An 11,936-nucleotide genomic window follows, 5' to 3' on the forward strand; every position below is an offset into this window, starting at 1 on the left:
TGCCATCTACCTCTTCCTGGCGCAATATTTATAAAAAATATTATTTAAAAAAAATAATAACACAGCATTTATTTGGCGCAATATCCACGTGCTCAAATCGCTTTACAATGGGTCCCAAGGCAACAGCAATATTAAACTTGAAAGACAAGACATGACGCCTGTCAGGCGATGGGACATTTTTTTCCCAACAAAGACAACGAACGGTCATGTACTCATTTCACACCTGAGTACGGTGAGAGAATGTGAATTAAGAGCATTTTCCAAGGACTCAACTCTGCACCACTCAGAGCGGGTCTCGAAACCTGAACCTTCCGATCCGAAAGCGAGAGTCATACCACTTGATCCATCACAAAACAGGGAGGGGCCCTGTTCTGTCGGCCAAATAGCCTCAATATTAATTAAAATTTATTTCTAATTTCATCAATTTTTGGAGTAAAAACATAGTTCTTGGTATCAAACCTATTGTAAATTCGACGCTGATCATAGATCTGACGTCAAAACAGCGAAAATCCGAAAAAAAATTGTCCAATTTTTTATACTGCCACGCCCCCGATCGCCGATCGCCTCGAAAAATGGGCTTTGCGAGCGATGGACCGTACCTAGGTTTATCGGCCAGGTATTTGGCCACACACATTGCGTTTTCACCCCGGTTTGCCTGATCGTGGTTCGGACGCCTATCAAAACCGTGCGTGTATGGAGCCTTTTAAATGTTGCTGTTGTCCAGGGAGCCCTTGTAAAGCGCTTTGAGTACATTTAGTGGATATTGCGCTATATAAAGCTCAATTTTTTTTTTATTTATACGCGACTCCTGGAATGATTTGTGGCAGTGATTTGTTTTTTTTTTTAATTTATTTTTAAAAGTAGAGAATAGAAAAACCATAGTGTTTTGTTGTGTGCCACTGATTTTAAAAAAAAACATAATATTCCAGAGTGCTAACATAAAAACGCTACGGATATCAACGATTTCTTATTGCGGAATGACAGTAAGAGGTACTTAATTCCCATTTACTAAATGTATATGATCATATCTGCGAATTTTAGGCCTGAACCTTACATGTTTTTCATTTTAAAAGCCTTTGTCCAAAGCAACCTTTATTATTATATGATATGTTATGTTAAATTTACATATAAATCTATCTATCGGTTTATGACATATTGGGCAATTATCGCGCATTTGAGCTTTAGAACCAGCCCTTGTACATATTATCTTGTCTACAGATACTCGACAATTGATTAATTTGACGCAAATACTAATCAATGATGCTAGGCCCTTATGCAACAGGAATATAATATGATATAATAATTAATCATTTGTAATTTGTTTTCTAAAACTAACACATTCTCCGTAACATGAATTTAAGCTTTCAAAAAACTCGAGGTTTTATATGGCGCAATTTCCACTCATCGTTCTTAAAGCGCTTCACATTGGGGGGGGGGGGGGGGGGGGGGGTTGGCCAACAGCAACACTTTACAAGACATGATGCCTGTTAGGTGATGTTACAATTTTTCTGACAGGGAAAACACTGTTAATGGCCAGGTACTCATTTCACACCTGACTACGGTGATATTGTGAGTAAACAGAGAGTGTCATATCACAAGACCACGAACCGCACAGATAAATGATAAAAAGAGCAACTTTGGACGAGTGCTTTGATTTCCGTCTTTAATACACTAATACTCTTCAACAGTCGTAACGTCACTTCCTTCCTAATGACGCATGGTAACTTAGTAACACTGGGTCTAAACTATCGGAACAATGGCGGACGCCCGTATGAAATATTTCCCCGGCGAGCATAAAAGCGTATCCAGAGGGGAAAAAGACATAAATTTGATCATGTTTTGACTTTTACACATTATGATCACAAGGCATATGAAAAGTTCTAGCCAGCATGAAGAATAAAAAGTAATAATTTTCTTTGTTTAGAACCAAGATGGCCGCCGTTGCCGGGCAGCGTGACATCAGACTACTGAATCCAATTACGTTTACGAAAAACTTAGTATCTCTCAATTTCTTTGAAATTTGAAACTGTTCCCGCCATTGTGAATGTGTTGGACAATATTTTACGTGGAGCTATATCTTTATGTGCGGTTGTGTGATCTTGTGGCATGACACTCGTAAAAGACTATTAACTCACATTGTTTCACCGTACTAGTGGGTATAATGAATACCGGGCTGTTAACAATGTTGTCTCCGTCGGAAAAGAAAACGGCCAAATACTCATTAAACAGCTGAAAAGTGAGGAGAGAGACATTTCCAACGACTCAATTTGCGTTGCTCAGATCGATTCTGGAACCCGGGACTTACCTATTAATAAAAAAAAAGACGTTTTGTATTTCAAATTATTGATACATGATCCCGTACGGTGAATTTCGACAGAATCAGTTTTTACTGTTTCATTTGTTTAAAGGCTCTACGTCGCTAATTAATGCAACTTTTAGGTCATTTCGGCGCTAGTATCATTGGCAACAAGCACCAAAGAAAAATGTCTGTTTAATTGTTCGATGTATCAGGAATAAGTTTTCAAGAAAAAAGAGTTTTGCATTTTAAAAGCAGTAAAATCTTCCTGTACTTATGATCACTTAAGAACATCCAAGAACCACATAATGGTCAGTCTAGTCACATACAAAAACTATATAAATATTTTCCGACCCGGACTAGCCCCATCCAATTATCGTATAAACCAAAAACAAATACAAGTCACTGGACGGAAGTACGCACCGTGGTTGGACGGGATGAAAACTTAGACATCCGGTTTTTTGGTAACTATTCCTATAAAAGTGAATAATAAAGATGCAGAGCAATATCAATGTGAAAAAAGAGCGTTGACATTGACATAGCGCATTTTGCTGGGGAATAAAACTATTTTTGACGGTGAAATTCAACCCTCCATGTTGACAGGAACTACTTAAAATTTAAAAAAAACCAATTTGGCAGATTTGGATAATTATCCCAGGTTCACGCCCCAATGGTATACACTTTCCTGAGTCCATGGTTCACTCCCCACTGCTGCCAACTTCCCATAACTTTGGTCGGTTTCGTCGGGTTTTGGCGAGTTTCGTATAAAAACTAATTTTGTGTGTTGGTGCATGATATCCGACTAGCGGATGTTGTGAGCATTTTACCTCAGCGCATAGCATCAATACACAATCTTCTTTCCAGTCGTTTCTGGTCATTTCCGCTAGATTCCCACTGGTATCCATCTCCCATATTCTCAGGTTCATTTCCCTCTCATATCCTCCTCCCATCGTTCCAGGTTCACTCCCCACTGGTGCACACTTCCCGGATTCCCTGGTTCACTCCCAACTGTTGCCAACTTTCCATAACCGTCGTTGTTTCGTCGTTTCCGCTCGTTTCTAACCGTTTCGAGTCGTTTCCGGTTGCTCCCCGTAGTACGTAGCACCCATTCTAAAGGAAGACTGAAATAACCCAGGCGTCAGCCGTAGTTCAGCTCCTCAAAGTGGGCTAAGGCGAGCTGTCTTGCTTAAGGCAACACATGGTCATATCAGGTACCTTATAAGTCTGACACATTTGATTTTTTTTTTAAAAGTTAATAAAAAGTTTCATTTTCTATTTCCAGTTATGCCGATTATTTTGGTGGACAAGCCCTGATCTATTTCAAAGAACATGTGTACCCGAATATCTACTCTCCTTGTTTCTACGCAATGATGACACTTGAACAATTCAACGTGTTAATAACCGTCTCCGTTGCCACGGAACGGTACATCTCCATCTGTCACCCCTTCCTAGCTGAAACATTTATTACAAAGGAAAAAAACAAAATCGTCATTATAACCATTGCGACGATTTCGATGTTATTCAATTTACCACATTTTTTCGCTTTTGAGGTGGTGGAATGCAAGGATACGAATAGTACAGACGTTTCCTTAGATTCAAACTCTACTTCCAGCAATACAAATTCAAGCAATGTAACTGTATTTCCTATCTCTTCTGTGACGCCCAAATCACAGTTTGAGTTTGATAATTTGTCTACTCCTGTTTCCGCTATGAATAACAAACCTTGCTATACGAATGCTATGACACCTTTTGGTAAATCTTGGTATTACGACAAATTTCAGCCAGTTCTCTATACAGTCATAATCCAAGCTATACCATTTTTAACTCTATTCATCCTCAATTCATTGTTGATTAAGGAGCTGATGGTCATGCAAATGAGACACGCGGGTACCAATGTTAACGACGACGACGAGGCGGATCTTAGTCTTGCCCTCGTTCTGATCATCATTGTTTATATCCTATCTAAAACCCCTGCAATTATATCACAGTTTAAAGTCAATTCAACACAACTTGAACATCATGAGTTTCTTGCTGCTTCCAATCTTCTGTTGATAACGAATTCCTCTGTCAACTTTCTCATTTATACGGCGTTTGGACGAAAATTCAGACAGGTTCTTTTACGCGTCTTCAGACGTCTCTACAAGAGGAAAGGAAATCAGGAAACTTCAGTTCCAGAAAAGACGAACACCGATTTTGAAATGTCGAATGTTGTGGAAAATGACATGGTTCAAAACGATAAGAATTCCGATGGACAAAAAACGGAAAGCAAATTATCAGACAACACTAATGACACCACCCGCAAACAACCTGAGAGTGAAAAACCATTGAATGACATGGCTGATGTTAACGAAGTCTCATAAAACTCCTTGATTTTAAAAGGGATTTGTTTTTTAACGTGCAAGGACTGACTAATATGTCTTTGTGAAACGCCCTAAGTAAAGAAAAGCGATGTTTTTAATATTTTCTTAACAATTATTTCGATTTTCTTTTCATTACTGCAAGCTGTTTTACTTGACAGTGCGTTTTGAAATAATTTATTATTATTATTATTATTATTATTATTATTATTATTATTATTATTATTATTATTATTATTATTATTATTATTATTATTATTATTATTATTATTATTATTATTATTATTATTATTTGATATAGCCCCAGTATCCACAAATAGAGCTCAGAGGTGCTTTACAATAGTTTATTTGGTATCACACAACTTCATTCATTCGACTACAAAATCAGCACATATCTTGTTCGAAGTTCACATAGAATCACGGAAAGCAGAATGAAAAAGATTGTTTTTTAAATGCCGTTTGATGACTGGTAAACTTTAACATTCTCGGGTTTTAGGTGGTAAAGAATTCTATATGATTGAAGCCAAAAATGCAAAACCACGCCCAGCAAACTTTGTTCTTGGGAAGTTTTTCTCTATTAGCGAAGAACTGGCGGATCGCAAAGATCGAATTGCTCTATATTCCCTCACAAGGAATTCAAGGTATTCATGCGATGTGTGGTGAAGGCATGTAAGCAAAGCATTCGATTTTGTATATTATTCTTTTCTATATAGGAAGCCAGGACTTAAGGGCCGGTGTTATATGGTCCCAATGCTTTGTCCTTGTAACTATACGATCAGCTTTGATTTGCACCAACTGTGGTCTGTTCAGCGATGTTTTAAGTAGGCCGCACAGTAGAGAGTTACAATAATCCAATCGGCTATTAACAAGGGCACAGATGAGTGTTTTGCATGTTTCGTTATCTATAAACTTTCGTATTCTGCATATCATTTGGAGAGCGTTATGAACCGCCTGACAGCACTTTGTTATATATGAGCGCATGTCTAGGTGAGTGTCAAAATTGCGAACGGCATTGGAATTTTTAATAACAGATTCGCCGAATGACTGTTGGTAAATGAGTATATCCTTTCCTGTCTTTTTTAATGCAATCAGCTAAGTTTTGTCCTCCTTGAATTTCAGCTTGTTGTTTGTCATCCACGCTTTAACGTTATGTAGACATGCTGCAAGTGGCTCTTTTGTTTCTTCGATATTTTTTAATGAAATGGGAGTGTATAACTGGGTATTATCAGCGTAGAAATGATGACTGAGACAGAAGGTCGCAATGATGTTGCTTAAGTGTTTGTGTATATTGTGAAAATATAAGGGCCAAGCACTGAACCCTGTGGAACACCAAATTGCAGCTTTGTTGGTGATAAAAGGGGATCATTTATGCGAACGCGCTGTGACCTGTCTCGTAGATAGCATGAAAACCATTCTAGTAAAAAGACCGCAATTTCGCGGGGAAAGAACTATTTTCATTCGATACTGTACTCACCATCATTTAATGAGGGCAGATTGGTAATCAACGTTGTCTGTGTAATTTGGTATATCTTCGGTTGATTTTTCTGTGTGGCCCAATAATATATTTAATAATGTATTCCCTCAACTAACCCCAAGAAAAAATTAAACCTAGTACCTTTAATTAACCCCAATAGGAAAAACAAACACCCTAGCACTTTAATAATACTTGTGACTAACCCTAATAGGAAAAAAAAATCATCCGATCTCGAGCTAACCCTAATAGAAAAAATCATGACAAATTGAATAAATAAACGCCTGACAAAAGACTTATGACTAAACCCTCGAGCTAACCCTTATAGAAAAAATAAACAACTCTCGGACTGCTTTGCACTACCTTTCTTTTTTTTTTACTATTAGGGTTAGCTCGAGATCGAGGATATTTCTTTTTCTATTAAGGTTAGTCATAAGTCTTAGTAAAGGTGCTAGGATGTTTGTTTTTCCATAAGTTAAGTAAAGGGGAGACATTCCGAAAGCTCCTACATCCCCAGTATTCTTTAAATTTGTATTTTCACCGTTGATATTTTGTCATGCATTTATTTATTCAATTTGTCATTATATCTAGAAGTATTTTAAAAACTCTAGAACAAACCTTGATAGATTTGTGAAAGTTTAAAATTTCTTAATTCGACCATTGTTTTGATTTTCAGTCGCCATTTTGATTTGTTAAATATTCCGATTCGAAAGAGCATCTGCATTCGATCTATTAGTATTTCGTGATCTACAGTGTCGAACGCGGCACTTCGCTCCAGCATAGTATTGCATAATCGTTTTCAAGTAGGTCGACAATATCATTGTGGACACGCAAACGTGCTGTTTCTGAGCTGTGTGATCGCTTTTAGGCGGATTGAAAAATAAGAGCAATGTTAAGTTTCATGTTTTTGTCTTTTAGTTGACATTCGATGGTTTCGGAGGTCGTTGGCTTATTTTTTACTTTTATTTTCTGTTAGGCAATGTTTTCCTTGTGAACTATCATTAATCCACCACCTTGTCGACCTTTCTGGCTTTTCTTGATCACATTGTACCCAGCAGGTTTTATTTTACTAATGATGTCATCACAATTTTCCTTTTTTAGCCATTTCACTGTTATTATAGTCAGATTTTTAAAAAATGGCGCGTGTTTTTCTTCTTTTTCTCAGCTGCCTCGCGCCCCCCCCCCCCCCACCCCCAACGCATAGCTACAAAAATTTGTATGAACCTCTGAATCAATTTGTCTTAATAAAAAACATTTTTTCATGAATTTTAAAACAATAGAAAAAGATTTCGTTTATTACAGCTATATTAAAATCGATAACAGGTGAGGATCAGAACTCATAGAAGATTTACATTATCAAAATTATGAATTTTCCTCATTTCCATTTTGAAGGAATTCGTTATACTGGAGGGTTCGGTTCATTGAAGCTTAAACGATATGCGTGCAGTATTTGAATATGGAACAACGAATGGCAATTATTAACTATCAATCTTCATTTTATAACTATCAATACACATTACTGATGATTACAAACGAAAATGAACATAACGCGCTTCCAATATAAATTTGATTGCAAAAGTTTGAGAAACAGCTTGTGTTTATGTCAAAGAGGATTATTTAAATTTATGTAGACTGGTCAAAGCAAAAATTCCTCAATTATGAGACAGTGTCTCAACAAATATGTGTTAAACAATAACAACAACAGCAACGACAACAATAACAACAACAACAACCAAGAAGTTTTGGACACATCAATCAGCACAGTCTGATGACGAGGATGATGAAAAGGAGAAATGAAACGACTACAGAAAGATTCCGAGCATCACTCTATCCAATGAAGTGTAATTTTTCTCTAGTTTGTGAAGGTTGGGGCATGAATTTTCTCAGTCTACTCTTTATCATTTATTGCCTCGTCGGTGAGAGTAAATTTGGTGTTCTTCTTCTCAATCTTTCCCTCTACTTAGGCCCAATGACCTCGATTGGATTGCGCTCACAGTGATATGGGGGAAGTCGCGCAACCTCGTGTCAGAACTCCCTGATTAGACAGTCTGCGTTGAAAGCAGTTTCTGGTTCATTTCTTTTTTTTTTTTTACTAAGGAGTATAGAATATGTAGTACTGTCTGATTGAAACCATGAAATTATGTCAGCTTTTATATTTGCCAAAGTTGGAGCCTTAAAGTGACCATGGGCCAACAAATGGTAGCGTTGTCCAATACAATACAGCAGCTGAGTGCTTCAATGATGGAGGGCAACAAACGATATTTAGTCAGTCTTAAAGCGCCTTTGCATTGACCCCAGAATAATATTCCAGATGATGCAGAGAAGAATAAATCGCATGGCATCCTTTTAAATATCCAATATCATCACCACCTGCAAGAATAACAATGATGCTCTGTCCAGAACCCATTGTCCTTTTTCTGCTTGAATAATCAGACGTCTAATATTTTTTTCGGATGTATATTTACGCCCACCCATACATCTCTGGATGATATCCATATCAAAGTTATCTATGACCCTTTTCCTGCTACGTCGTTCTACACTAGTGATCTCTCGTGTCATATTTCGATAACGATCTTCTCATGGTTGATTGTGAAATTCCAAAACCATTGCCGTCCTCTTTAATGACTTATCGATAGATACAAGAAGACTTCTTTTCGCAGCTTTACGAGAGTAAAACCGATAGAGATTCCGTACCGTATCGTGTTGTTTAAGAGCCTAATATGTTTTTAAAACCTTTAAACGCCCTGTGAAACGTTCATACATAGACAAAAATGTGTCAGTTATATTAACAGTGTTTGTTAAAATTTGACAATATTCAGTTTACAATCACTATTTCAAACGATTTAAAGCAAGATATTTCAAATCAGTCTTTGGTAATTGCGACATGGTGTAGATAATATGCCATAAATAATAAATTCAAAATTTAATACAAACTACATAAGTGGTATGTTTATAGCACTTAAAGCGAATTGTTATTATTTGGAACGAAGTATGACGTAAACTCATGATCACTACGTCAGCACAAATTTTTTTTGGAAATATTATGAATTCATTCATACTTTGTGGTTTCGTAACTTGTTTATGTCAGCTGTTTTAAAGTAGTTTTCTATAGGTCTTAAAGAAGAAAACGTTTTTTTTTTAAACATGGCATCAATGCGGTCCAAAATCTAGATTCAGTTAAGTCAAATTGAGTCAAAGGATGACACAAATTTTTACAACTTTTGATAGAGGGACAGCTGAGAAAAATCAGAAAAACACGCGCCATTAATAAAAAATCTGACTATAATAAGATGTCATTGTCGTTCTCCAAAATGTGTTCATAAACTAGAGTTGTATTTTTATTACATACTGATCTTGAGTTAAATAAGCCACATTTCAAAATGTTTGGAACTTTAATTTTTAAGTGGTTCTCACACATTGACACAGATTGTTGGTGGGTGTCCTCAGTTTCGTTTCACTATTATGTTATCTCTCTTAATACATTTTCCCCCACAGGTTGTTTTATTTACATTTCTCAATTCGTGTCTGCTATGTGAAATGCCAACAGCATCGGTGATTATATTTTGTTTGTTGTTTGTTTGAAAACAACCCCAGCTGCTATTATTACACACTGGTGATCTTTTTAATGTTGATCTTTTTAACGGTTTCATTTTTTATTAACTCCCATGTCATTTTCAGTTGGTCTTTGTCTTGAAATGAGTTCACTATGATCGTTATTAATGTACAGTGTTGTTATTTTTCGAAAGGCTATTTATTTGTTTTGACACCGCTCCAAAGAGATTGATTTTAACACTTCTCACTTCTCACACAGTTTATTGTTGTTAACATCGGGGGTCGTGATTCTGCAGAGCGGCGTCTTGTCCGATTGTCGAAACACCTCATTCGGTCGTTGTTTGCGACAGCCACCTCTGCCTCGACGAAAACAGTAATGATGTATACTTACTTGTATTGTATTCAGATGATGACATAAGCATAAACAAGGATGTGAACAAATTTCGGTACCAGAATATCAAATGACAAGGAAGATAAAAATTATCAAGTTGAATAAAACCCATTTTAAAACTTGTTGGTTAAAATATTTCGATCTTTTGAAAAGCTGTAAAAAATATTTCACAAGATTCACTGAAACATGTCCCACAGAGTGGAATAAATATCCAATGTAGAAATAGATGTTAAATGGTTTAAATCACAAAGCTTCACAAAAACAGGAAGAGCACAGTTACACATATCTGTCTGCACGGCGTAGTCCGTAGTACACTATGCACACTAAGCGATCACATAGCACAGAAAAAGAATTTGAGACCATAGGAAATTAGACGAAATTAGAGTGTGGCAATATTTCTACTTAGAATATATTGTATTGTAATGATGTTATGTAACATATACCACCACACATTTTTGTTTTGACTTCTTATCTTATATATAATAAATGTGTTATGATCTTGTATGAAACGTATAAAATTTATAATCATCAGATGAATGTGATCGAGCAGTTACCTCATTGATATGCAGTGTCAAGCTGTTATTGTCTTACGATTATTTGTCCGTCAAATCATGAAAGTCACCTACCTTGATAATCACTAGGTTTTATTTTTTAAACAAAATTTTGGATAAGCTCTATGTTGAGTTGTCTCGTGGATATTAATAGTAAAAATAGAAATTCATTTGATTTGATAACAAAGTTGTCAAATTATGACTTAATTAATTTTTTTCAGTTGGGCCAATTTATATTTACTTCAAATATCAATCGATTAAAATCACTGAAAAACATCAAATCTTAGACTATTTTTTCAGTCTGAAATTTTTTTTTATGAAACTGTCAGACAAACCAGTCGGGGCAGCCAGATTTTTGGCGATGTTTTTTTTCTTGTATTTTTTCTGTTCTGCTTAGTCTGGCGCTGTTTCATAAACAATTCTCCAAATAGGTTTTTTGTCGAGAATGTCTAATAGCTTTGTTCTAAAAATAGATCTGATGATTAAAATGGATTAGGGAAAAAAGTGAAACAAAAATCCTAGAAAATTGAACGACTGAACTTGAGCAAATAATCACAAGTTCGTAAATACCTTGAAATTCGTCATAGTCATAGAGACGAAGATGGCATTGTCATTGAATATAAAACCGAAAGTCTTGACTGTATTTGAAACAGTCTTTCATCAAATGTTAGAATTAAAAGAATGACTGATGTTTTTATATCAGTACAATCACTTTTGTAGTTTGCTTTTTACCCTTTTCTACTACATTGAAGTCATATATTTCATTTTTTAAAAATCTAGAACATATCATTTTGTGCATAGTTTTCACTTTTCATCATTGATGTGTTTCATAAGTTCTTTCATACCAGCTACATTCTTATCGTTGTAAATGTTCTAGAAATATTGCATCGGATCCAACTGAGTCACTGTATTGTTCTATGCATTTCATAACACTTTTTCAGATCTTTATACATTCATTAAACGCATTTTAAAGCATATAAAGTATTAAAGCATTTTAAAGTTCTCGCAAATAAGCTTTGTGTGATCTTTTGAACCGTCGTATCTTTCATTATAAAACGAAACAAAATAATTCGAGCTTTGTCTCCGTCATGGATGTAGTGATTATTTCAATCGCCTCTACTTTCCCGGGATTGTAAATAAATCAATACATAATCTCCATCGCGGGTGGTTGGATGGGAGCATCACCCTTGAATCATATACCTATGATGTTCGCATGGGTGTACGATCCGATAGTGATGTCGTTTCTTCTTCTCTTTACTAGCCTATCCTGCTTCTTTGGTTTGTGATTGTATTTTTGACAGGGGATATTTTTTTTCCT

At 35.9% G+C, this 11,936-nt stretch overlaps 1 protein-coding gene across 2 annotated transcripts in view; it reads left to right on the forward strand.

Annotated features, from left to right (window-relative positions):
• The window catches only part of LOC144973073 (FMRFamide receptor-like), a 52,191-nt gene extending 40,563 nt beyond the window's left edge, over positions 1–11,628 (forward strand). For both annotated transcript variants that reach the window (XM_078915064.1, XM_078915067.1), the window contains exon 3: positions 3,579–11,628. In XM_078915064.1, the coding sequence (XP_078771190.1) occupies positions 3,579–4,656 (1,078 nt within the window). In that variant the 3' untranslated portion in view covers positions 4,657–11,628. The remainder of the gene's footprint in view (positions 1–3,578) is intronic.
• Positions 11,629–11,936: the final 308 nt, after the last annotated feature.

The sequence above is a fragment of the Berghia stephanieae genome, chromosome 5 (assembly GCF_034508935.2).
Source record: "Berghia stephanieae isolate SIO BIC M18660-M18661 chromosome 5, UCSD_Bste_1.3, whole genome shotgun sequence".
NCBI classification, from domain to species: Eukaryota; Metazoa; Mollusca; class Gastropoda; order Nudibranchia; family Aeolidiidae; genus Berghia; species Berghia stephanieae.